Raw genomic sequence first — 27,707 nt, 5'->3', positions numbered from 1 at the left:
TGTTTTCCGCCAGAGGTCAATGTTCTGGTATTTCTAAGAGTTTATGATCCATTGCGCCCTAAAAACGATTCCCGGGGAGAGAAACAAGCCCACAGGCTCATAAATCTTCCACTGTATTTAGCAGTATGCATGTTTCACTCAATACCCAGTTTATCATAAAACTCCATGTTTGTGATTGTTGGACAGCATCAGGATTTTTTAAATACTATTTTGTTTATATACTATACAAAACATATATTTAGTACTTAAATAATAATTATAAATATATTTATTTATGCATTAATCCAACTTTATTCAGACAAAATGCTGACAAAAATAGTCAACAATTTATTTACTCGTTACATGATACTTTTGCACTTGATACTTTGGCGGAATCCATGGATTTTTTATATATTTTTTTTTGATTCCAGGTGAGACGCTCCCTAAATAATAACCACTGCGGGAAAGTAACGCCTACGTCTTCCACTAGGGGTCAGTGTTTCCTCATATTTTCTCTGCCTCCGCAGTGCTGCCAGTCTACCAGGAGGAGTGCGTTTGATTGTTGCAGGGCTCAATGGCGGACAGAGCAGGATAGTCGCGTTAACACCGAGGACAAAAACGTTTCGACTGGGAGATTTGCGGTCCGCCGCCGCCGCCGCGTATCCCCGGGAACATTGACCAAAACGAGCTCTGTTTTTCATTAGGGCGAACTACAAAGCAATCCCAACTGGTTTCTTCTCGCCTTTTTGTTACGTTAGCTTCCTTGAGTTCCCATCCCGAGCGGAGAAGTTCAACTGTTCATGGTGGCTTACTGAGGGCTGTTAGCTTTGTAAGCAAACCATGGGGGACTCTCTCGAATTGATCGGGAAGCGTCTTATTTTGCTACTCGACGACAGCAGGCCCGCCAATGGATCAGAGACCGAGCAACCTGCCTGGGCCCGGGACTGGCTCCGAGGAACGGTGCGGGCGGTGAGCGTCATCGGCCTGGCCGCTCCGGAGGGGAGCGAAGGAGGGGAGGCGACAACGACAAGCACGGCTGCCGGACTCACAGTCAGTATTTACATTCAACCGTTTCCGTATTGCGAAGCTAAATATCAGTCATTTTCTAAAATGCACCGTGTGCTAAGTGGTTCAATGTGTATTCCGCTTAGTGCAGCTTGTTTTTACCCACCAGAATCGGGAGATTTATCGTTACCTGCTGCATAAATTTAGATCTTAGCCCGCTGCGTGTTGCGGGCAGAGAGGCGAAGCTAAAATCGAGACCGGGGATTTTCTGGCCTTTGCTTTGTTCGATTTTCCTAGCTTCTGGATATCTAAGCTTCAAGCAATGTTATGTGTGACCTTGCAGCATTTACTGTTAAACACTTACGGTCCAGAGTTAAGAGAAGCGTCGAGCACATTGCAGTAAATCGCAGATAATTTCTGTGCAACCATTACAGGCGATCAATTCTGCCCGTCAGCTAATGTTAGTCCTCTTGGAGGCCAGAAGAAGTTCAAGCAGGGGCGAACCTGAAATCGCTCCCACCTTGTTTTTTGACCTAGATTATTTAGTATGACACGGCTTCACCGACTTACAACAATCTGAATGAACGACGCTGACATTTTGAAGCTGTGTTGATTCAACACTGCAGATGGAGCCAATGGAAGGTGGTGGGTTATAGACCAACATGACGGAGGGAAGTCAAACTATTGCTTATTCAGAATCATATAAACAATTGACGGCACTGCTCAAATAGTTTGTCTTTTAAAAGTGTAAGTTATTTTCTTCAAAAGTATATACAGGGACGAATGCTGTACCATGACATAGTTTTCTATCAACTTGCTGTACATCTTATGTGATGAACTGCCACTAAAGTTGTTGCCAAAGTTAGTAGTTGGACTAGATGGGGAAGCCACGTTTTCTAAAAATTTATGTTAAATTCTTTTGAAAGAACATTAAAATGACTTTTTATTGACAACGGCTGAAATTTTGGAATCTACATCGAGAGCGAAGAAACATTACCTTTAAATAAGTTGCCTAATTTCTAAAATATTCACTTAGTTGTTGCCAATAAGGAAAATGTCAACGTTTAGTTGTCCCAATTAATATCAGGTAGTTGATGTGTAATTGTCCTTCTAGTCAGCCAAAGGTCATGTTTGCTGCTGCAGATGATATTTTCACCATGAAAAGCAACAACAAAAAGCGTTTAAACAAAAAATTATATTCAACTTGCAATTTTTCTCTCCCCGTCCCCCCAATTAAACATTCTAGTTAAATTCTGCGATTTAAGTACAAGTTCTTTGGAACTGTTGATTGAATCTGGACCTTATGTGTGCCAGTTTAGCAAGTGCTCCTGTGACAGATCACTACTGGCAAACATCGACAGACTATTTGGTTGAGTTACAAACATCAGCAATAAATCCTGGCTATGTTAATAACAGAAATAAAAGAAGCACGGTAACATTGTTCGTATGCATACGTTATTGTTAGAAATTTTGAAAACTGCAACCCAAAACAGCAGCTAAAAAGCTTGGGGTTTTTTTTGAAGTCACTGTGCAGAAAGAAGCATATTCACCTACCTAGTGATCGGAGAACAAACGGCAACTCGTTTCCACTAAGCGGTGCGGCATGTGTGGGTACGCTATTTTGTGGACTCTCGACTGGGCAGGTGGGCATAAACCCAAACACCTAACATGGCTTCTTACTAGTATTAAGGACAAAACTGTTGCAAGTAGAGTTGTGTTTCTGTCTCCTAATGATCGGACTGAGTTGAGTTGCGCCTGTCGCTCCACCCTAACCATACCGACGTCTGAAAGACATGCAACTGAAGGGGACCCAGGAATGCTGCGGTACGAGTCGGTTGCATGGACTACTTTTACAATGCAAACAAAAGTAGCGTACCGCGCCGAGCCGTACCGCTCAGAGGAAACCAAGCGTAACGTAACGCAACTTTGATTTTCTACGCCTTATGAAGACAAATTGGTAAATGTAAATTGAGTTAAACTATCAATGTGCAAAATTGCACATTAATCAGGGGTAAAAAAAAAAAAGTCACATTTCGTAAAAATGCTCAAGTGGTGATCGGAATCACAGTGATTTGAAATGTAATGTCTTTAAAAAAACAATGAACAACTAAATTATGTGTAATTTAAATTTTTTTTTTAAGTTGCGTACTGCTGCAGTTGGTAGCACTTTTGCCTTGCAGCGCAAAGATCATGGGTTCGAATCCCAGCCTAGGTACTTTCTGCAAGAAGTTTGCATGGTCTCCTGTGTGCATGCTTGGTTTCTCTCCTGGTACTCTGGCTTTCTCCCAGAATCCAAAAAACAGGACTGTCAGATTCATTTGTCTCTCTGAATTGTCCTTAGGGGTGAGTGTGTGTGCGCATGATTGGTTCTCCTGTGTGTCTCTATGCTGCCCTGCGACGAACTGGTGACATGTCCGGTGTGTACCTCGCCTCTCGCCTGATGATCTCTGGAGATGGGGCCTGGCCCCTCTGTGACCCTGCAAGAATAAGCGGTTGTGGCCAATGGATGGTTACTTATCTCCAAAATATAGTAAAATATTGACCTGCCAGGAGAAATAAACTGATTTGCAACGGTTAAGTCAGTAGGTATGAAAAGCTTTGCTTAGAGCAGGGGTGCCCAAAGTCGGTCCTCGAGGGCCGGCATCCTGCATGTTTTAGTTCTCTCCCTGGTTTTACACACCTGGATCAAATGATGGCTCATTAGAGGCCTAAGATGAACATAGACTTGCTGAGGAGGTTGTTACAACCACCAGGGAGAGAACTAAAGCATGCAGGATGCCGGCCCTCGAGCACCGACTTTGGGCACCCCTGGTTTAGAGCTACAGTATGGAAGTAGGTAGGGAATACGAAATGGGTTTAAATATTGGCAAAGAAGCCAACCAATACCGAACCAGGTGACATTAAGGATCAAGATTTAGGAAATTCACCACAATATTGAAATAAGTTCAAGCTACAAACATGTTTTTATTATCTTTTGCTTGTTTCTGTGATTTAAATTCATTTTTCAACATCTTAATTTGTGAGTTAAATGACATTTTGATCTAGTTTTGTGTCTCCTCTGCAAAGCCTTCTGCTGCGTGTTTTTAATTGATGAATAAATGAATAAAATTAACCCATGAGTTGTAAGGCAAAAATGCAAAAGTCAGCTTTTACTTAACCTCGACCTATTTATGACTGAGATTTGTTCGAATTGCATTGATTTAGCTTTTCTTTTCACCATTAAATCATTTTTAACTCACAAGCTAGTTACTGTATGTGTTTTCAAAGTACCAAAGTGGGAAGGTGATTTTTTTTTAATCTGTTTTCCACTGTCCTTGTGGCATGTGTACTGATGTAAATCGATACAGAAATGTTATACTGACTCATAAATTTGACAGTAATTCCATATCCAAACCCATAATGTAGCAGCTGTAAGTTGTAGGGCCCGTCTTGAATGTTGATCCCAGAGCCCTAATAACTCAGAGCTATTTTTAGTTGGATCCGGTACGACTTTAAATTTAGTCTTGGTAAAAGATCACAGTGCAGCGGGAGGTTCACCAGTCAGGCTTTTCTTGGCTGATACCAAAGATTTAAAGATTGCCATCGAGGTCTGACCTGCCAGCGTAATAAACCCAGAAAGGTGCATAGAGAATGTTTGTTGATGCGTTTTAATTCACCAGACTTGCTGGGAGTTCTTAGTTTTGATGCATGGATGGGGGGGAAATCTCACTTTTTAGCTTGCCAGTTTAACATGAAAACTCTGGTTTTGCTAGATTGAGTGGTGTAACTCTAAACCCAGCTATTTCTATCAAAGTGACTGTATGCAGATGTTAGCAATATAAGTAATGTGGGGGGGGATAACAAAATGAATTGCACACTGAAGTCTTGTAGAATATCTTTGTTGGACCATATTCAAATTTTGCATTGCCAGCTCTCAACTACAGTTTATTAACATCATGACCCAGAAACCCAACACCTCGGGTTAGTGTGGATATGCATGTGTCCTCCTAGCACTCAGAATAATATCAGAAAATCACCATTCTGAAAGTTCCAGTGTAGTTCGACTTGAGGCAGAGCTGACAGACATTAAGCATTTACAGTCTTAAATGTCTAGGAGAAATCTTCAAAGGCAAATTGGCACAAAATGGCTACAACCGAGACAATGCAGGGAATGTGCTTTTCATCAAAAGAAGTTGCATGTAGCATCGATTTTTATTACTTTTCATCCTTCTAGAGGACGGGCAAAAAGGAAAAAATAAAAAATTGTTCATCGTTCAGAGACGTCTGAGCCATCACAGATGTCTCTAACCACAAACATTATGTCTGTTAGAGAATCCATCTTTCGGCTTGCTGAGCCTAAACCACATTAGTGCAAAGTTCTCCATGCAAAGCAAAAACTCGCTGCAGGCAATATGACAGACAGGCAAAAAATCTATTTAACTTTGTGGAGAAATGACTGCTCCATTCCATCTGCATTATTTTATCATTTAGGTTTGCTTAATATGGAGGAGTATCTGTAGAACATGTCTAATCTTTATGAACTATATCCATTGTCTATTGCTGATTTTGACACATGGGCATAAGCTGACGAGTAGAAAATAAAAACACCCGTGAAATTTAGTAGATTTTATTTATTGTGCAGAATATTGTTGTAACTGTAGTCACAATGACCCTAGCCAAATCTAAAACAAGTGACAAACCCCCACCCCAAAAAACCATAAGGCGGTAAAAACTTCCTCCACTATAAAATTGGGAATTGTCCCATATTTTGGCTCTTTGAGGCAGATTCTTTCATCCTTGGTCTTGGAGTCACACCGCCCTGCATGTTTTAGATGTTTCCCTGCTTCAGCACACCTGATTTCAGTTGACGATTAATAGGCCTTTCCTGAACTGCAACCACCTGAATCACGTGTGTTAAAGCAGGGAAACGTCTAAAACCTGCAGGGCAGTGGTGCCTGGAGAACCGGGGTTGAGGAACACTACTTCGATGCATCTGTTGGTAACGGTATTAACACGAAAGCAGATTAGCAACGCCGTTCTCTTAACCGATCAGGTCAATATCTCGGTACATAAACAGACTTGATTCTCAGATTAAAATGCAGTCATTCTCAAAAATCAAGTTTTAGACGACGATCGGTCCGTATCAGCATGTCTTGCGTAATCAACAGACTTTGTGTTTCCTCTGGAATGCATATTGTGCGTTAGGAAGTAATTGTCTTTAAAAATGTTAATATTTTGGATTAAATTGCCATGGCAAACAGGAATGAACTCTGGGGATTACACAGTGTAATGGGATTTTTTACTAGAGAGCCTCCCTCAAAGCAAGTATTGAATGAATGTGTGTTGCTCTGTTTAACAGGGACAGAGAGCTCCATAAAGAATTCCCACGTTGGTAGTTTTTTTTTCTCTCTTCGGTTTGATGCCGTTTACTGGCAATTTGTTTTACACGGTTTGCGTGCAATTCTAACGAAGCATGCAGTTTCACCTGATCGGTTTGCATTTGACACCTTTTTAATAAGCAATAAAGAACTCTGTTAAAAACCGTCTGTGTTCAGTTAGAATGCTTTTTCGTATTTCAAGCAAATATTTGTTTTGACTTGATTTCAAATAACACAAAAAGTTTGGTATTGTCTCTGAACGAGAGTCCAGTAGCAGCTTCTGAATTTGCAGAACCCGATGAACTCCAGTGTCTGCGCACGTCCATATTTCTTCTAAAGTGTTGTAATCGGCTCTCGTTGACACAGTCGCGTGACAGAAATTGCGTCATTTGGTTTTCTTGCACCCACCGTCCCTTTCTCGACACCAGGCCCGGTTCAGACTGTTTCGACAGAGCTCTGTGGGAAGTGTCCTGTGATTGGCCAGACATTTATGCAGAAAGTACTAAGACAGCAATGTTGGTATTACTCTTCAACTAGTCTGCTTCCATTGTCCGTTTTTTGTGTCCGTAGATGACATGATGATAAATACTTGGATGAATGTTTAACGTGGTGAGGAATTGTTCATATTTGTACAATTCTTCACTGAATAACTACAAAGATTGTCAAATGGCTAAAAAAAAAAAACTCCTCAATTACAGTGTCAATGCCACAGAGGAAGCCGCCTGCAGAAAGGTGTGTTGCTGGAGGCTGGAGGTCATTCCCCAGATGGTCTGAGCTGCGTATGAAAGGTGTGCTCGAATTTGACTGTCCTGTGTCCAAATGTTGACTGTTGGGCTTCAGATGGAGAACGGGAGAGGCTTTGGGGTGAGAAGTTTGGTCAGCCAGGGGGTTCTCAGAGCAGAGCAGCCAGTTGATGTTAGGGTGCCTCCTGGACGCCGCAGTGGTGAGGTGTTACAAAAACATCCCACCAGGAGGAAACCCAGAGGAAGACCCAGGACTCACTTGGAGGGACTATGTTTCTCAACTGGCCAGGGAACGCATTGGGATTTCCCCGGAGGATCCGGCCTGAGAGACTGAGCAGAGGGAAGTCAGGGTCTCCCTGCTTAGGCTGCTCCCTCCGCTACCCAAACCCGAATAAGTGGAAATGGAAATACACTAAAACCAGAATTGAACTCACAGGAGAAATGTAGTGTATTGCTGGTCTTAATTTATGAGATATATTTCTATAATTGACAATTTGTTTCAACATTGACCAATTCGTGTAATATCTCGTATGTGTATGTGCGTTTGGGTGTCATTTATTTTACCATCAACCTGCTATGGGACTACAGTTGAAAATTAGCTCTTGTGACTAAATCTGGCATAATTACGTAACTGTTTATTAACTTATGTTTATTAATATGCACTGCCCCTTATTAAATAACTTAATGGTTTTTTTTATGTAATTATCTCTTCTTTTGCCCTCTTCTTTTTAAAAATCTCTGTGGAAATGTTCTTAAATTTGTCCTGGTTTTCTTCATAAGAAACTGAGCGTCAGTTCCTAATATTTGTTCGTCCTTCTTGTTCGCCAACCGCAGGTGTTTCTTGAATTCGAAAACGCATCGCAGCGATGTTCGTGGGTGCAGGTGTACGGCGACGGAGTGAAGGCCGTGTTGGTCGAAGACTCGGTCGTTTGGGTCAGCCCCAGTGACAGTACGAGGGTCAGCGCAGTTCCAGGACCGACGACGCCCTGGCCGGCTCTGGTGAGTGGACAGCTGTGCATTGTGATGTGATAATGTGACTGCTCAAGAACAGTGATAATGTTAGGCTTTAAAATGTAATAAAACAGACAATTCATGTGGCCTGTCTCCATGAAGGAGCAGAAGTTGTGCGCCTTTTGCAAGCAGCGTTAGCCACATATTGTGTAGCGCTTGCACATGGTCACAGCTTTATCTGCGGTAAATCATTGCTAGGTGGGGTTATTGAATAATGAATAACACTTGAGAGTGACGGCTAACTTATTTTACTACTGCATGTTGCAGATAGAAAAATCGCAGTACGTGTTCTGTGTCAGGTCACTTTCGCCACAAATTATTCAAATGGGGACTTGGTAAAGCGCTAAACAAGTGCAGTCCATTTGCCATATTAGTGTTGACCCGACTCTTTCTGACCAATGAATGAATGCTGTTGACGTGTCCTCTGGCTCTGAGCTGAAGTAAAAGTTTTCTTTGTTTCTTTGTCGGGCATATTCTGACCCAGTTGCAAACCAAGACAAAAGAACCAAATGCTTTCGTTTTGTTAATAGATTAACAAAAAGAAATCAGCTTTCTTGAAGAGTTGGACACACTTCTCGAGAAAGCGTGTCCAACTTTATTTTGAAGAAACTTGGACTTTTTTTTTTTTTAAGTTTAAAACAACTGACAAAATGTCTTCTCTGCTGTAACATTTTGATGTAATATACACACGTGGTGAGGCCGAGTAAATTTTGTGGTCTGTAATTATTTGCAACTAATTGAATTTTAAACAAAAGTTTTTTTTATATAGCACATTAATAACAACCTCAGCTGACCAAAGTCTTTCACAACAGTCACATTACAGATAAACGATAAAACAAAAAATAAAATTACGTTTTGTAAATATAATAAGACCATCATAAAATTGGCAGAAAATACTAAAATATATATGTATATATATGTATGTTGCCTTTTGCATCATATTTACAGGCATACTGGAAATGCACAAATGTAAAAAAGAAAAAAAAAAGTGATAATTGCATAAATCTTTTAACTTATTAAAATATGTAATTGAAATGAACAATCATCTAATTCTGTCGTTTTTGTTGCTTTTGTTAGAAGAGAATGAAGCTTTACATCGTTTTCCACCCGCTTCCATGGAGTTGGCGCTTGTAAAGACGACGCAAACTTTGCGACGTGGAACTCAAATTTTTAAGTGTTTTTATAGACATAAATGTTTGCTTCCATAAGTAGTGATCATTCTCGTTTTGGGCTTCAACATGACCTTGTAGACGAAATGCTCTCTCAAGTCTTATCAGCTGCTCTGGCAACAGGAGACGCCTTGTCCTGCATGTCTTATAGCCTCAGTTTCTCTTGGTTGCCTTTGTTGTTTCAACACAACGGAAGCATTCACTTGATAACAGGGCTGTTCATTTATAAATTCCAAGTTTTTCAGACTTTTGCAGAATACCCTCGGTACATTACTGAAAATAAAACAATTACAGTCTTTGCAAAGAAGGATATCTTTTATAGCCATCATAACTCAATCAGAGCAGTTTCACAACCTATTAAAACTTTGAAGGACGACAAGTTTGTAGTTTCAGTTAAAATGAGAAGAACTGCATCAGCCATAAAAATGTGCTTTTCTCACCTGAACTGCCACAATAGATGGTAATCGACTCTTACTTGTGCTGCTGCTCACCTCTCTTCAGACGGTTGAGTCACTTTGAAAATAAAACACATCATCCAATGTGATTCAAAACGATGAGCCACGTTTTGAATCACATTGGAAATCACTCTGGTAAAGCAAAGATGCAACACTATTTAAAAAAAATTTTTTTCCAAACGGCTAAATAGACGGACAAAACAGAAACGGAGTCTTGCGGTGCTTTCCTCAAACATGGACGATTTGGTGTGTAGCGTATGATGTAAACAAAAACATTTAGCGCTACCAAATCTAAACTCATGAAAAGTCCCGGTTTTGCCTCGGTTGGGCAAGGCTTTTGGATTTTGGTGTTGAGTTTAAAGTGAGAAAAACAAACACCGAATCTGGACTGTCGCTCTGGAATCTTAAGGAGACACAGGTTACACGTTATCCGCTGGGACCTTAATCGATGTGGTGTGCGTTTCTATGGAAGTAAAAACGTTTTTATGACAATAATTTAGATGGTCAAACAAACAGTGACAGTATTTTTAATAAACGAGTTTAGTTTCAGAGAGCAGTGCTGGAAAGCTAACGAATGGAGCGACTGAAGTGCAGCAGAAAATAGAAATAGAGGCTCTCTACTTCACGCCTCGCTATGAAGCAGAGAGCAGATGACTTTTATCTTTTTTTAAATCTACTTTCAAATCAGTGTTTTGTTTTTTTTTTAACCACCAAATATTACAATATCTATAGATTATAACCATTAATTGATAGGTCTGTAACCAGACTCGTCAGATTTTTACAGTTAAGTCAATTTCCATCTCATTTTTTTCCCCCAAACTTACGACATTTTTAAATAAAGGAAGGTGTTGGAAGTTGAAAGCATGTTTAAAATTCAGTTGATGTTGACCGTTTTCTGGTTTATGTTTGAGCAGGAAGATTTTCTAAGTGCTTCTTTCTCTCGTGCAGGCTTTCCGCTCGCTGGTGGACAGAGTGGGTTTAGGATCCCTGGTTCCTGTGGAGTATTTTGGTACAAAGAATTTTGAGTTTTTGCCAGATGACAAAGCTTTCCAGAGATTTGAGGTGAGCATGTATTGTATTTTGATCTGGAACTAACAGGTAGAAACAAGGGAGTTACATTAAACCTTTTTTTTTTTTCTTCAATTAATGGTTGATTACAAAATGTTGTTTTTCCAGTATGTACTAATATTAAAGCTGTGACTTGCTAATATAATCGGAGGATAAAATACGTTTTAAGTATTCCATAACTATGTTTGTGTGTTTGTGCAGGCTGATAAAGACATGAGACACCCCGTGTTGTTGGAGCAGCCGTCTCTGCTGTCTGCCTTCTCCAGCTGGCACACCGACTTTAAACTGCAGGAGATCTTCAGGAAGGGTAGGATTCAAACTCGCGCTCGATGTGGCCTCTGGGTTATTCCGTGTGAACAGTGGAGCGATAACGTTTGGGCACAAATAAAAAGGATTTGGCCCGGTTGTGATGCATTTATTATGGCGCCTTACAGGACCTTGTTTGGAGGGGCTGGTAATTATTCTCAATTTTCTAAATGTTGCTCCTCTTAAATTCTTTTGTGAAATGAGGAGCCGTTTTAATCTTCGGCAGTTTCCTCGGTATTTGTAAGTTTTCGCTAGCGTTGCTTATTGGTTTTGTTTCCAGAAAACAAAATAAGCAAAACCACTTTAAATTCCTTTTACTGGCAGGAAAAAAGTATTAAACACCATTCTGTCTGTGTGCTTAGCTTTTTCCATTAGTTAGCGCGTTATTAGGTTTATAAAAATGCTGGTTATGTTTGTCATTAGACGAAAGGCTCAGTGAAACACATTAGAGGTAATTTGCATATTGAGCTGTTAGTCTGAGCTGCACAAATCCTTTGAACGCTTGGAATGTCCTGCGTAGCAGAGAAAACCTTATTTATCGTCTAAAAGGCTCTTCGGCGTCTAGGCCTACACGTTTCATTGTTGGCAATTAAGGAAATATTTTTGACTACAGACTGAGGGTGAATGAAATGGGGAAAAAATACGATCACATCATTTTAAATTAAAAGCACCAATTTATGATAATTTATGTGCGTAAAAACTATATTTCCACTCGTTTTCTGTTTGAAAATCCCACATTTCCCAGACTCTGATTTCTAGGTTTGATAAAATTGTGGACTTTTGAGTGCAAACCATAGTTGGGTTTTATTGTATGCATGGTTCACAAATCATTAAACGAGCCAGTGCTTTGTTGGTTTAATGGATAGCAGGGAGGCTTGAGGGTTCTTTCATAGCTTCTTTGGCACCCGGACCGATTTAGTGTATCTATGTTTTAGAGTCTAGGACTAAAAAATCCTAAACTAAATACAGATTCTTCAAGGCACATCTGAGGTTCATTGTTGTTGAATTTAAATGCTTTCTATGGGATCTAAATGAAATCCAATTTAAAAAGTGTCAAAACCTTGTCCTACTTTTTTTAATCTTTAGATGAGTGGGTATTTATTGGTGAGCAGAGCATCAGCTAAAGTTATGAGGTGACAAATTGACCATAAAAGATGTCCTGTCTATATGAATTGGGGTGAAAAACATAATAAAAAAAGTTTTTATGTTGTTTTAGATTTTTATTTTGTGGATAATTTTATTGCAAAGTCTATAAATGATTTTTCTAAACATTTGTTTTCACATACGAAATTGGGCAAATGATTAAATGTAGAAATATTAATTAACAGCATAATGTAGTTAAGAACATTTCTGCAGGGATTTGTTCAATTTGGGCAACCTGTACACGATTGACTCTTTACACCAGATCTCAGACCTATGCTGTCACACCACATAAACCTGCCCAGAATGGAAAGGAAAATAAAACTGAGCATGCACAAGAGACAAGAGCAGCAATAGACACAATCTGCCTCACAAAAGATAAACCTTTTTCCTTTGACCTCCCTCATCTCCCCTCCTCAACAGTAAAATAAAAATAAAACATGCTCCATGACTGCAGCACTTTAATGGCATTACATAATTAATTTTGGAGATGATTCAGTGGCATTAAAAAAAAAAAAGTAAATGCATGTTCTACTACAACTCGGTCCACTAGCAGTTTGCTCATCAGCACATTTATAAAACTGCTGATTATTGGATAAAGTTGGGTCTCGTCTCGAATCGAAAGAAGCTAATGATTAACTCCCTACAAGACTAAATTCAGATTCTTGTAAATTATTGCACAGAAAGAAATGGTGTTTGTTCTCAGACCTGGCAGCTGGAAGGAGTAACAGATTCACACGAACTTCACTCGTGACGTATGTGAAACATGAGACAGAGGAAGTTCAACAAGCAGCAGTACGGCCAGGTGCTCCGACTTAATCGGTTCATTTCTTTGTCATTTCTATTTAAAGTTTTTTTGTTGTTTTTTTTCACAAAGCAGTACTTTTAAGATGTTATTTTTGCTTTAATAAAAGATTTTCTTTTGGGATTTGCTAAAAACGGTTGAGGTTGTCTTATCCATTTATTATTTTTCCGTGATGAAGACCAGCAATATTAGTGTCAATAGTTACTCTGAAGCCTTGCATGCGTTTAAATGAGTTTCTCTCCAACGCCTCGTGCAGAATGCAGAACCAGTCGGGCTACTTGTAAAAAAAAAAAAAAAAAAAAAAGTTGCCATTCCTGTTGAACACATTTGAGGAACACTAAAATGCTAGTGTTTCTCTGTCTTCAGCAGAAATTGGAAATTAATTCTCTTTCTGTTTCTTTTTTTTCTTTATTAATCACCGAACATTTAATCACACTGCAAAACTTGAGAATCGTGTGTTGGTTTCATAGAAACATATAAAGTAACTAAAAAAAAAAAAGGCAAAATGGCATGTGTAGGAGTTTTGTAGAGTAAAACTAACCTTCTCTCCTGAATTCACTGATGTTGTTTCATTTTTATCTCGTCGTTCTTGTCAGGCTCGTTCCCCATCCAAGGACGCAGGGTCCGCGTGTACCAGCCCGAGTTTGAAGATTGCTGGGCTTTTGGACACGTCTCGCAGCACGACCCCATCTCGCACGTTATGGAGATTACGCTGGATAAGGTAACACACTTTAACGCGTTCATGGTAAAACTGGTTTTAAATTCTTTGTAATTCAGGTTTTTTGTTGTCGTTTTAAATTTTAGCATGAAGGGACGTTCTGATTAAGATTTGTCAATGTCTTTTGGTCGTGTTCAGCAAGACTAAGTAGAAAAATACAATTTATTCATTTAAGCTGTTAAAACTGAAGTTATTCATAGCTTCAACAATCATTGCAACACAAAACGTTTTCTGTGTGCCATAGTTTGGATCTGCAGGATTGTTTGCTTGTTACACGATCCAGTTTTTTACTAAACTTAGTGAATCTCATTGATCTCTGCGAATCCTACAGAGGACATGAAAAATGGCGCTGAAATGAATCCAAATCATCAACCCTTCACCACCGTGCCTGACCGTTGTTTGAGGCGGTATGATGGTTGCTTTCTGTAAAAGTTTGCTTCAGATTATTGCAGTCTTGTCTGTTCAAAACATGTTGTTGCCTCGGTCCTGTTGTTTGTTCAAATGCGCCTTTGTAAACATTCAGAAGTGTTCTTTGATTGTTTTTCAGTCATTGTTTTTCCTTCTGTCATGAACTGAACCTTTTAACAAATAGGTTTGTCGTTGAGAGGTAAATCGCGTATAGAATAGTTTTTCCAAACTGATATTTATGAAAACCCGAAAATAATTATTACCTTTCAATCAAAACGGTAAGCACTGAAGCTGAAAAAAAAAAAAAAGATGCAAAATTCTTACAACTCAAACTTTCTGTTAAAGTATTTGTGTTTTGACATAAAGAATTGTCATAAGTGAGCCTTGTGTTTTAGGATATGTTTAGTTTTAAGCCTTTGAGTTCTTGTAAGGACTCTTGTGAACAAGCCTGACTCCAGCCAGACTGTCTACTGGGGGTTAATTTGCGAAAAGATCTCACACTGTTTTCTTCCCCTGCAGGGAAAAGAGAAGCAGATGGTAGATCCTCGTGTGATACATGTCATGCTAGCAGAAGAGGAGGTAAGTTTGTCATTAGTGTTATTGGGAATGGAGTGCTGCCACTGACATACTGGTTATTTTTTTGCATAAAGTTTTAAACTTGTGTTTTGCATGTTTTTTTTTTTAAGAGAATTTTTATTTATTTATTTGCTTCTTGTGTCTGTTCAAAAATTTGAGCAACATCTTTCTCTTAATGCTCTATTTTTGTTTTACTTTGTGTATGTGGCCAAAAATACCCACATCGTGATTGGTTTACTGAATCCAGTATTGCCAGGTGAAGAACTAAATTTCCCCGTTGTGTCCCTCTCAGCCTGGTAACAATGGCCAACGAAGGAAGGACAGCGAAGCACTGAAGGGAGACGGACGCAGACGCAGGACTGCCTCAGAGGACGGAGACGACTTGAACTTGAAACGGTTTAAAGGAGCGGGAAACTCTGAAGCAGGTACTCAAAACTGCGGGGACTCCAGCAAAGCTCCGGAGGAAGGCGTTGGGATCTGGGCCGGAGACTCTGAAAGAGTCAGCAGCTCCACCAAAAACGGAAACCCCTCAGAGGGAACCTCTTCTCCAGGAAGCGGGTCCTCTCCCAACACAAACTCCTCGGTTCACTTGGACCACCCGAATGCTCCTTCGCCTCTGTATCCAGCCCTCGTCAAAGAAAACGGGCGCCTGTTCTCTCCGCAGGGAGCAGCGGACTCGACCAGCAGCATTTCTCACCCGCCCAACCCTCCCCCTCTCAAGCCGGCCCCTTCCCCTTTCTCTACCACATCTTTTCCCTCACTGGGGCAAATGCCAGTCCTGGTCCATGGTGCTCCAGCCCCAAAGGCTTCTCCGTCCCCCCAGCTGGACCGAGAGGATGCCCCCCAGTTGGCTTTCTCTAAAACAGCTGCTCTCGTCTCCCCGGGGCCCGTCACCATTTCTTGGGCGCAGGACAGCAGACCCAGCGTTTCTCTGTCTTCGTCGATGGGGTTCAGTTCTAAAGCTCCCACCTGGGGAGGCCAGGCAGAGGTAAGCGGCTCCATGAGGTTAATGCTGGCTGTACGGTTGCACTACCCTGGAAAAGCATTCATTTGCCTTAAACTTTACCGGTTTTAAGCGTGACCATGAAGTTCAGGGTGTTTTATTTGGCTTTTATGAGGAATACCAACACAACCTAACATATATGTGATTAGAGTCACTGTGTTGTCATGACGCTGCCACCACCATGTGTCATTTTGGTGGTGCTGACACCGGGACAGGATTGTGGTTATGCTTCACTCTTTCCATTTTGAAATGATGAAGAACATTAATTCATGAAATGATCAAGGGCTGTAAAGATACAAAAAGGAAATAATCAGAACAATATTGGTTATTTCTAATCAATCAATATAACTGTTGCAGTTTTTAAGCAACAGTATCCTGATGTGAGTAAAGATTCAAGGGACATGAATGCTTCAAGGAACTGCAGACGTTGTAATTACAATATTAATATTAATTCGTGTTTTTATTTTTTACTCCCAGGGTTCTAAAACAACACCTAGTTTCCGTTTGTCTCAGGCGACCCCGCCGGCTCCGGTGTTTGGAGATGTTGCTTCCCAAACCAACGGCGCTCCCACCACCACCACCACAGCTTCCCACGACACCACCAAGCCTTTCGGCTTCGGCTTCAGTGGAGCCAAGAGCGAGACCCAACCTCCGCAGGACCAGAACCTCTTTTTTCAGTGCATGACCCAGAATTCTGGCACCAGCTCCATTCTGACAGCTGGTCAAACTCAAACCAAGGACACTAATTACTTTACTGCTGTGTCTGAGAGTCTGAGTAAAGAGCCGGCGGCTCTTTTCAGGCCTGCAGCCTCTACTGAAGGGCTGAAGAAGCCTGAGCAGCCCAAAGTGCCTGAGGCCCATCCTCTGGGAAATGGTGCTTTCAATATACCATCAGCCTTCCAGGGCACATCTGCAGGTTCACGGGGCCCTGGCCTGACGATTGGTGGTCTTGGGATGGCCTCTGGAGCCCAAAGTGCTATTAAGAACAACAACAATAATAACGGAACTGCTGAAGGGAGTTTAGGGCTACAGTCCAGTTTTAACTCCTCAGATATCCACCAGAACATTTTTCTGCAGGCCTCTAAAGAGTCTACTAATCCTTTCCTGGCTTATGGAGATAAAACCTCCCCATCACCTTTTGTTGGCCTCTCTGGGACTGAGCCACAAACTCTGGGTGTCTCTATGGACAGTAAGCCTAACCTTTTCACTATGGCGGAGCCGCCCAAAGGCATTCTGTCGTCCGGCTTCACAGCGCCATCAGCCGCGGCTACGGTCAGCTCTTCCACCACACCGACGCCACCTCAGACTGTGCAGAGCGAGATGGCCATGACAAAGAAGGACCAAGAAGTCGTCGAGATGCCGACCTCTACGTCTGGCTGCCTGATGATGGGAAGTAGCAGCTCTGGAGAAATGAAGGAAGCGGCTCTTTTGTTCGACCAGAGTCAGCCACAGAAGTTTAGCCTCGAAGATCGAAGCCAGTCATCCAAGCGCGACTCCGACTCCAGCACCAACAGCGACCTGTCAGACCTCAGCGAGAACGAGGAGGGCCTGGAGAAAGATCAGATCCCCCCGGGGCTTGCTCTTCCTGCTAAGGATGGATCCATCCAGCAAAAATCTAAAGTCCAGGTGGCTCCCAAGAGCCGTCCGCGTAACAAGTCTTTTAAAGGTGCCATCTCATTAATTTTTTTTTTTTTTGCAGACCTTACGTTCTTATCGGAAGCTACGTTGGCGATGGAGTTAACGCTGCGCTGTATTTTCCAGTGGGCCAGTCTGTGCTGAAAGACCAGAGCAAAGTGCGCCGTCTGAAGCAGTCAGGTGAGTCCTTCCTCCAGGACGGCTCCTGCATCAGCGTGGCTCCTCACTTGCACAAGTGCCGCGAGTGTCGCCTGGAACGCTATCGGAAGTACCGAACCACGGAGGACGACAGCGAGGATGAAGACGACCCGAACGTGGCCTGCCGCTTCTTCCACTTCAGGAGGTGAGACCGAAGTGGTTTGATAGCAGCGCGACGTTTCCTCCGTCTTGTGACTACATTTTAATTTTGTTTTTCCTGCCGTCATCCAGGTTGGCTTTCACACGTAAAGGCATACTGCGCGTGGAAGGCTTCCTCAGTCCTCAGCAGAGCGATAACATGGCGATGGGTCTCTGGTTACCTGCACCGGCGGTCCAAGAAGGCCTCGACCTCGACACGTCCAAGTACATCCTGGCCAACGTGGGAGACCAGTTCTGCCAGTTGGTGATGTCTGAGAAGGAGGCCATGATGATGGTGGAACCTCACCGTGAGTCTGAAAGTCGTCTCGCACCTCATCTTGAGGTTTTGTCCTCCTGTTTGATTCGTCTGCGATCTTAAATAAATGTGTTTTTTTTTTTCCCCCCATGGCTTTTCAGAGAAAGTGGCGTGGAAACGTGCCGTGCGAGGCGTCCGAGAAATGTGCGACGTATGCGAGACGACCTTGTTCAACATCCACTGGGTCTGTCGCAAGTGCGGCTTTGGAGTGTGTCTGGACTGCTACCGGCTCCGCAGGAACAGGCCAAGAGAAGGTAGCTTATCAACTCGAGTTTTTGGGGAACAAACGTTATGTTCACTCGAGTTATTTTGTGCGATATTCTTGCCTTGCTTGACTTTTTGCGAACCCCCTTTTTAGATGTGGACGAAACCCCAGAGGACGAGGTTTTCTCTTGGTTAAAGTGTGCCAAAGGCCAACCTCACGAGCCTCAAAACCTCATGCCAACGCAAATTATACCAGGAACAGGTAAAACAAACAGCCTGCAACATGTCTATAGAAGACACATCATCCCAGTAGACCTGAGTATTTTATAGTAGGTTATTTTTAACATGTCAAAGGACAGTGAAGATAAAAGGTCAGTTTGCAAAAGTCATAAAGTGGTGTTTGAATGATCAGCATCCTCACACATTATAAAGGAATTGCGTAAATATCATGTCTTGTAGGAATGAAAGAGATGCAAGGACTAATTATTTTTGTCTTTCTGCTTCAGCTCTTTATAGTATAGGTGACATGGTGCATTCAGCAAGGGGCAAGTGGGGTATTAAAGCCAACTGCCCCTGTGCTAGCCGACATACAAAGTCACTAGTCCGCCCTACCGCCCCCAATGGGATTTCACAGGTATCCTGTGTTGCCTTCTCCTGCTGTTTGTATTGTTTTGTTTTATTCTGCAATTGTTTTAAATATTTCAACTTTTTTTGTTTTTGTTTTAGCAGTCTACGTCCAGCAGCGGAGGTGGCCTTACAGTTTTATCTGGTGCTGGCACTACTCCAAAACCAGAGGCAGAAACGTCAGTAATCAAAACGGAGAGCATGCAGACGGCAACACCTTCAGACAGCGGGGGTGGGGGAACTGTGGGTAGTACCAGTAACTCTGTTATTAGTACATCCACTCCCTGTATTGTCACACAGTCCTCTGCCAAGGACGCCCGTCCATCGGGAGAGGGCAACAGTTCTGCTCTGCACTGGCTGGCAGACCTGGCAACACAGAAAGCCAAGGATGACACCAAGGGTGCGTAGACAATGCAGAACCAGGAGTCGGGATAAAGAAATCCTTAAATCGGCTTCGGTTTTAACGACCCTCTTCTTCCAGAATCCGGCTCACTTCGCGCCATGATGAGTAGAGAAAGTCGGCCTCCCTTTGGGCTGGACTCGCTCAGTGCCCTCTCGAAGCCGCCTGCTTCCAGTCCGAAGCTCTTCAACAGCCTGTTGCTCGGGCCCAGCATGACCCAGTCCAAACCGGAGGGGTCGAGCCTCCGTGACCTGCTCAACTCTGGACCAGGAAAGCTGTCTCAGGGGCCTGGAGAGAGCAGTGTACCGTTCCCCTCTGTTTTTACCTCATCAAGTGTATGTCCAGGTTTTTGTTGTTTTTTCCTTGCGTGCAAAAATAATGCTTTTAATTTTAAACGCCACCTACAGGATTGCAAAATATCACTGCCACCTACTGGCGAATAATGTTTCGAATGTCCTGCCTTCATAAAAAGGCACATTTTTATAATTCTTTTTTTTTTTATTTGACGATGCAGAGCGACAAGACGAAGAGCAGCCTACCAAACATCCTGGATCACATCATCGCCTCTGTTGTAGAGACCAAGAAAGCAGAGGGCCGGCGCTCTGTGACCTCCGAAGGCGGCGAACTTGGAGTGCTGGGAGCCCGTAAAGACGGCGTAATGGGTCTTAGTGTTTTGGAACCACATACCTCACACTCTTGGCTCTGTGATGGGCGACTCCTCTGCCTGCAGGATCCTAGCAACAGCAACAACTGGAAGATCTTCAGAGAGTGCTGGAAGCAGGGACAGGTAAGAATCAGAGTATAAAATACCTGTTGGCGAAAGATGGGCTGACATGTCGTCTTGATATGTTTTGGTTCGTTCCCAGCCTGTGCTGGTGTCAGGAATACATAAACGGCTAAAATCCGAACTGTGGCGGCCCGAGGCGTTCAGCGAGGAGTTTGGTAACCAGGATGTAGACCTGGTCAACTGCAGAAACTGTGCCATCATTTCCGATGTAAAGGTGCGAGACTTCTGGGACGGCTTTGAGACGATCTCCAGTGAGTTCAAAAGTACAACTTGTTTTTCCTCACACTTCAGTTTAAAACTACCTTGCGGACAGGTAGAGCATGCAGTGGACGTTGTCTCAAGGTCTTTAATGTCTCCTCCGGGTGTAGAACGACTGCAGGACAACGACGGCAGGCCGATGGTGTTGAAACTAAAGGACTGGCCTCCAGGTGAAGACTTCAGAGACATGATGCCCACAAGGTGAGGAAACCAAACCTGTGTTGCTTTTTAGTTCCAGAAATTTTGGATATGTACAATTTTATTTTAAAAAAAATATATATATAGTTTTTCATCCTAAAATTTTTTTGGTAGTTGTTTTAGAATTTTGTTCATTTAAAAATTGCCATGCAAATTGACTTTTGGTAAGTAATTATTTCCAATTTATGGTGGCTGTAAAGTTTGGATTTGCTGCTGATGATTTTCATTGATTTTGATTTCCCTTTAATAGTTATGACCATTTTTAGCGTTTCTACTATGAGTGATTATTAATTACTTGTATTGGGTTCAGACAAGTTCTCACTATGATGCTTAACTTTGAAACTCATACTGAGAAAAACACTCTACCAATTTTGATACCACTGCAACATTTTTAAAGGTAGAGAGGTTTCTTTCTTGTGGATAGAAACTGGTACAATATAAATGTCACATTTATATTGCAAAACAGTAGACAATATAACAGCTAATACACGTTGCAGTAAAACAATTAACTTTGTAAGATATTCCACCTTTCTTTTTTTTTTTCCAGGTTTGATGATTTGATGGACAATCTTCCTTTGCCCGAGTACACAAAAAGAGACGGACGTCTAAACCTCGCTTCACGGTTGCCCAACTTTTTTGTGCGTCCTGACCTCGGACCAAAGATGTACAACGCCTATGGTAAAAACGACCGCCTGGCGACATTTCCTCTCTGTGCAGCATACGTTCCTTTTCACCTTCTTTCTTTCTTTCTTTCTTCCTTCCTTCCTTCAATCCCCCCCAATGTCTGCAGGCTTAATTTCGACCGAGGACAGGAAGGTCGGAACCACTAACCTCCATCTGGACGTGTCTGACGCCGTCAACGTCATGGTGTACGTCGGCATTCCTCATGGAGAAGAAAACCAGGAGCGAGGTCGGTAGATTTAAGGGGACTCTGTTTTTTTGTCCCTTTCCCCTGCCCACCCCCCCACACAGACACTCTCACTGCTTTAGTTACTAGACACCATAACCACAGCTGACCTACTAACTATTAAGAAAATGCTTGTTGCTTAAAAATATGTTGCAAACAGAATTGATTCTACAGTATGTCAAAGTACTTTTTTCCCTGCCAAATACACAAAATGGTATTTTATGTGTATTTGGAAAAAAAAAAAACTTTTCAGAAATTATAATGAAATCCACTGTTGAGGATATTTTAACATTTAGTGGTTCCAGGCTTGAATGTGCTCGGAAAGGACACTGGAGGCACCCTCCGGTGGGTCTCACTTATTTACATTGTGGTAAAATTTCTCCTTCACAGAGGCGGAAAACTCTGGATACCAAGGTCTGTAGACTTTCAGTTGTATCACTTGCGTAGCATGCCCTTCTTCTCAACTAACTCCCCCTTTTCACACCTGCGCTCCATCCTCCTGTATTGTTGTGCAGTAGGGGGCCAGAGCACCGGGATTCATCCCTCAGTTTGTATTGTTGCATGTCTGTAAATTTCTGTGTGATGCGCAACCTTCACTATGGCAAACGACAGCGGATTCTTTCCGAGCTTCTGGTTACGGTTGATGTTAGTTTTCAGGGTTGGGTTTCGACTCCCGTTCACGGCGAAACGAGTTAAGTGAACTGGTCTGGCTTCAGATGTTCTGTAGCTGCTGTGGTGGGATCGTTTTCTCTTCCTGTTTACTGTGGGTGTACAGGGCTCTGGTCCTTAGACTGGGAGAGTAGTATGAACGAAGGGGCATCTAGAGCTGGCATTCCTGTTTCCTTGCAACCTTCTTCACAGAAACAAAAACACCACACTCGCACACATCAAAAGATGGACTTTGGCTGTTGGCAGAAATAAAAGGTAGATCACTCTGTTTACAGATGGTCTGATGAAGTTTATTATGTGATAATTGATGAATCCGGACCCGTTACTCGCCACCTGCAGACTCCTGATACCTGATTTTTAATTTTTTTTCCCAAATCAGGTTGTGCAAGCCACAACACTCTTCAGTGTGGCCATTGTTACTCACTAATTTCAAATTAAATGTTTTGACTTCTTTCCAAAAAATACTGTTCAGTCAAAATGTCACGTTAACAGGCTGTAGCTTCATCTAGAAATCAAGAGTAGACCTGTGGATGTGAACGTTGTCAGTAAATGTGATTGTGTAGTCTGTAAATTGTCCTTTCTTTTTTTTTTTTTTTTTTTTTGCCTTCGTGGTTCTCAACTGGTCTGGCCACAGAATACATGTGTATATATATGATAAATCTTGAAGACATATAGTCGTTTTAATCTTACTTCACAGACTAACCACTGGAGCGTTATGTGATGCCTTTATGTTACTCAATATTTGTTTTGTACAAATAGCATTTTTTGTGGCCAAGCAGAAAGTCTGTGCAGGCATCCATCGTGTTTCTCCTTCTTACCTCCTCATCTTCCTCCTCATGCTTCGCCTCTGCTGCTGTTAGTGTCGATGTTGACATCGAATCCCCTTACGAGTTTTCATTTCTGCTCGTAGACGGAGCACACAATGGCATTAAAAACACAAACAGTTAGGAGTGTCTCCTCGACATGGGAGCTCTGTAATACGTTTTTTAACATAAGGCAACATTTGTATTTGAAACTGAAATTATAGCACTGCAAGGCAGTAAGTGCAACAAAATGAAAATAAAATCACCAAAATTTGTTGTAGCTATGCCTGAAGTGGCACACATAATCTCCAGTCTGAACCATAGGAGGACTTTTTTTTTCTAGGTCATAGATCTCCTGAAACTCCTAATGGGATAACATTTGTTAAATTAAAGATTGCTATAAATGTTCCTCTTTTTAATGAAAGCACAAACATCTTTTGCTTAACTGTCACACTTCTAACAAAATCAGATGCTTAAGCTTCCACAGCAATTACACCTGCTTAAATTGTGTCATTTATTGTAACTGGTATCATTTATTTGTGGCTAAAAGAGAGTTGCTTTTATGCAAACAACCCACACAATGCTGCTCTAAACAGTATCTGGACAGACAAATACTGTCGGTCATGTGAAAAGACAAATTTGGGCCACTCAGCAACAGTCCCAGCTTTTCTGTCCTTCGGTTAGTAGAGGTGACTCTGACGTTGTCTCTGGTTCAGGAGTGAGTCGGAACAAGATGTGTATTTTGATGTACTGGTTGTTGGTGCTGTGAATCCAGCTGCAGCTCTCCCCTTGGTAAACTACAAGAAACTGAAGAATTGTTTCTGCTCAATAATCCCATCAAGGTTGCGTAATGTTGCCTCTGTGTCCCATCAATAATTTTTTTCCCCACTCAACTATCCATTAATGTGCTTGGATACTGAAAACAGGGAGTTTCTGAAACACTGACCGTCGGTGTCTTGTCCTCATTTCGGACGCTGTTAACATTCAACCAGTGATTGTGTTTGTTCAAACAGGGTCATAACATTTTTATATTAAAAACCTTCAGCGTTTTCTGAGGAATTGAACGTGGGGCTCACGTTTTCTGAAACCCACAATAAATAAAATGACTTGAAAGGAATGCTTATATATACCACACATAATAATAATAATAATAATAATAATAATCACTTTTTGAAATGAATTACTGGAAAAAACTAACACGATAATGTAATTTATTGAGAGGCCTCTGCTTAAACTCACTTGGCACTGCCTGAGAAATCCCACTGGGTCAGGAGGAACCAGTTGAGAACTACATCTCTGCACCATTCTTGTCCAAAAGTCCGACGAATGGATACCAGATACTTTTCTGAAAATAAATGTGGATTTCACCCTCTTAAACAGCTCAAGTTGCGATTGTTCCGACATGTAGAACTCGAGCCGTAGTTCAAGGAATCGCTAAGAACTAAAGCTAAAAACTCTTAATATTATAGAATCGGACAGAAAGAACTCGGATGTAAACATGTGTATGTAGAGATATTACTGATGGACGTTTGGCATTCTGTACGTCTGTTTGTCCCGTTTCCTCTCTTTGGTTCTTCAGAGGTCATGACCACCATCGAGGAGGGCGACGTGGACGACATGACGAAGAGACGGGTGCATGAGGGGAAAGAGAAACCCGGAGCTCTGTGGCACATCTACGCAGCCAAGGACGCTGAGAAGATCCGTGAATTACTCCGCAAGGTGAGCACCCACTGGTTCCTCAAGATACTCTATTGACTAAATGATCATAAATAAAGTAGATATCAAACACTTTAAAAAAAAAAAAGCTTAATAATATCTAATCGTTCTTTCTCTCTCTTTGCCCTGCGTCGCAGGTGGGAGAAGAGCAGGGTCAAGAGAACCCTCCAGACCACGACCCTATTCACGACCAGAGCTGGTACCTGGACCAGGGGCTCCGGCGCCGACTGTACGAGGAGTACGGCGTCCAGGGGTGGGCCATCGTGCAGTTCCTCGGCGACGCTGTGTTTATCCCCGCCGGAGCGCCACACCAGGTCAGACAACATGAGGTCTCAAGAGTTTTTTTTATAGCAGCAAACGGTTTGAGGCGTATCCCCTTCGGTAACGTAGCCGCTCTTCCTGCTGTGCTCCTATCAGGTACACAACCTGTACAGCTGTATCAAGGTGGCGGAGGACTTTGTGTCTCCTGAGCACGTGAGGCACTGCTTCAGACTGACGCAGGAGTTCAGACACCTTTCCACGACTCACACAAACCACGAAGACAAGCTACAGGTTGGTTTTACTCGTGTTTTGCGCACGTATTGCGGTGTTGATCATCCAGCATGTGACGCTTCCTTCTTTGACCCGTTTTCTTCAGGTGAAGAACATCATCTATCATGCAGTGAAGGATGCCGTCGGGACACTGAAGGCTCACGAACCTAAACTAGCTCGCCCTTAGTCCTCAATGCCACTCTACTACGTACACACACACACACACACACACAGCACACACCACATATCCACACATAAATGAAAACTACAGAGTACAAAGTACAGATTGTGTGTGTTGTTTTGGGGCAGTGAAGGTCTGAATTTTGGGGGGAAAGAACATTTCATTTAAGGGGGCGGGATCAGACAGGGTGGGGGCAAATCAGCGCTTTGATGAAGGAACTCCTTTGTCGCTGTTACACAGTACTCTTAAACTTGTCTAGTTGTTTTTCCGTTTGTTTTTTTTTGTTTGTTTTTTGTTTTTTTGATTAACATTGTATTTAAGGTCAGTGTGTTCTCTTGTTTTTGTTGTAAATGTAAAATGTTTGAGTAAGGGAGGGCAAAAAAGCTGACGTGCCTTCAGAGCAGCGGGTCAGCTACAATATGAGCAAATCACAAAATGTGAGTACTGGGGTAACGTTCTTATTTTGATGACATGCTTATGTTTTTCATTAGAAGCAAGGTTAACCAGTTTTTGTAGATTTTTTTCTTCTTTTTTTTTCTTTTTTTTTTTTTTAACATTTGATTATTTTTGCCGTCTGTGGCTGCAATGAATTTGAAAGCAGCCGATCAAGGGAAGCTGACCAAAGTTTTGTATTTTTAGTTTTCTTATTTCTCTCATTTAGAGTAAGAAATCTTCTTTTTTACGTAACAAGCTGATGATTAGATGAGCTTCGGAGACGGCAATTTTTTTTTTTATTTTATTTTTTTTTTTCTAATCCGTCTTTGTTCAGGAGGTTTGATGAACTACGGACTTCCAGCTATATTGTTCAAGAATCACAGTTGCAGCTGAACAGAACTACTGGCCATTAACATTGTATCAATATATATATTGATCTTAGCAGTTGGATTTTTTTTTTCACAATAAAATTTACAAAAATAACTTTTGTTTAATGCCTTTTCTGTATGTGGTCTTTTATTGTTTTGTAGCAAGTTGGTGAAGAGCCAGACATACAATCGCCTTGTATGTCTGGCTGTTCTTCTCTTACTGTGTTACTTATTCAGGGACACTGACTCAAGATCAGATAAACAGCAGCGATGGTAAATTGGAGATTAACCAATCATGATGGTGCATTTTGCTAACTATTCACAGGTCAATAGAAGTCCAATGCTTGAGCCAGGCTGGAAGCAGCTTCTTTGATTCCTGTTGGTTAAATGTTCTGGTCTAATTTTTAATGTCTCACAAGTCCCGCCTTTATGCAATGGATCCCTGCTTAACACATTGCCACACCAACTAATACTCCTGTCTGATAAGAACAGGAAACTGATGCTACAGTTCACACAGGCTCAACAGATAATAAAATCGTCTGTCCTAACGAGGGAAATTTCAGCTACAATGTTCAGATGGCAGCTTTCAAATTTGGCATAAACATGAAAGCAAGGACAACAATGGTCTCCATAGTAACCCAACAACTGCCTTAACGGCAGGTGTAAACCCTAAAAGTGGGGTCCGACCTCATACAAGCAAAGCGTACCTAATAAAGTGGCCTGTTTTAATGCGGCTTACGACATTAAATGGCAGCAATTCATAAAACTGACAGCGTGCAGAAAATGTATCTTTACAAAGTGTATTTTGAACGGAGTTATTGTGAAATTGACAAAGACAGTGGCTGAAGTAAAAGTTTAGTGAAAATAATTTATAATTCATACAAACAAAATAATATTGCCAATTTTACAATTTGGCAAAAACTTATTAGGTAGCAGAGTCATTCTTAAGAGATTCAGAGAAGCGCTGGACACATCTTGCACTTCTTATGAACTGGAAACCTCTTGGTGACACAGAAAGAAGAGGAACACCTACGACAATCTGGCAAAAAGACCTTCCAGGATGGAAAAGATGCCGGGTCACATCATCGGAAATTACCATGAGAAATATAAAGAGGCTTGGCGCCCACTGGACTGTGCAATGTAGGAGGAAATAAGTTGGACTGATCTATAAATAGAAGCTGAGTCTTCCTAAATAGTTACATTCACAAAAAAACCATTTAAACTGCAGAAATCCTCAGCAGAATCTAGCTACCTCTCTTTCAAGACATTAAGCTGTCAACCTGAAAATGAGCCTGCATAATTAATCTATAACCAAAGCAGGGCCAAGCAGAACATCTCTTCTGGCCTTTTTCCAACTAAAATAAGTCGCACTAAAATGTTTCTACTGTGAGCATTAATCTGATAGTTTGAGGCAATTTATTTGATACATGGTAGAAATTTTTTATATTGCAACTGGGGGAGGGAGCAACACCATATCATTATGGCATCACCATGGCAGCAGGAAGTTATAATAATAGTGTGCTTGGGAAATTATAACAGAAAAAACATTTATGTAATAAATCTATATATCTTTCACTTAACGAATTGAGTTAATGA

The 27,707-nt window shown here is 41.7% G+C and overlaps 1 protein-coding gene across 5 annotated transcripts; it reads left to right on the top strand.

Moving 5' to 3' along the window:
* The first annotated feature begins 511 nt into the window (after positions 1–511).
* kdm3b (lysine (K)-specific demethylase 3B) lies at positions 512–26,226 on the top strand. 5 transcript variants are annotated; one of them, XM_008420094.3, is made up of 25 exons: positions 512–1,029; positions 7,919–8,083; positions 10,668–10,781; positions 10,989–11,094; positions 13,635–13,759; positions 14,684–14,743; positions 15,033–15,728; positions 16,221–17,409; positions 17,505–17,721; positions 17,808–18,022; positions 18,132–18,284; positions 18,389–18,496; positions 18,741–18,868; positions 18,964–19,258; positions 19,340–19,593; positions 19,773–20,045; positions 20,125–20,308; positions 20,414–20,504; positions 21,049–21,179; positions 21,292–21,411; positions 21,799–21,822; positions 24,460–24,599; positions 24,734–24,910; positions 25,014–25,148; positions 25,234–26,226. In XM_008420094.3, exons 1-25 carry the CDS (start codon positions 820–822, stop codon positions 25,312–25,314), a joined length of 5,391 nt encoding a protein of 1,796 aa, XP_008418316.1. In that variant the 5' UTR covers positions 512–819; the 3' UTR covers positions 25,315–26,226. The 5 variants fall into 5 exon arrangements, with proteins under 5 accessions (XP_008418316.1, XP_008418317.1, XP_008418315.1 ...); XM_008420095.3 differs by having other exon boundaries at positions 18,961–19,258; positions 20,125–20,296; XM_008420093.3 differs by having other exon boundaries at positions 18,961–19,258.
* The last annotated feature ends 1,481 nt before the right edge of the window (positions 26,227–27,707 follow it).

Source organism: Poecilia reticulata, chromosome 10 (genome assembly GCF_904066995.2).
Source record: "Poecilia reticulata chromosome 10, P_reticulata-male-v2, whole genome shotgun sequence".
In the NCBI taxonomy this organism is placed as follows: Eukaryota; Metazoa; Chordata; class Actinopteri; order Cyprinodontiformes; family Poeciliidae; genus Poecilia; species Poecilia reticulata.
Note: the sequence above shows the minus strand (reverse complement) of the source record. Positions and strands in the feature narration are given on the sequence as shown.

What these genes read in the sequence shown, in the direction of transcription:
- kdm3b (XM_008420093.3), top strand. Translation starts at nt 820, where the DNA reads ATGGGGGACTCTCTCGAATTGATCGGGAAGCGTCTTATTTTGCTACTC. An exon ending in CTGTTTTTACCTCATCAAGT is followed by an intron (nt 19,594 to 19,772) that starts GTATGTCCAGGT and finishes TTGACGATGCAG; the next exon opens with AGCGACAAGACGAAGAGCAG. An exon ending in GGAAAACTCTGGATACCAAG is followed by an intron (nt 21,823 to 24,459) that starts GTCTGTAGACTT and finishes TTGGTTCTTCAG; the next exon opens with AGGTCATGACCACCATCGAG.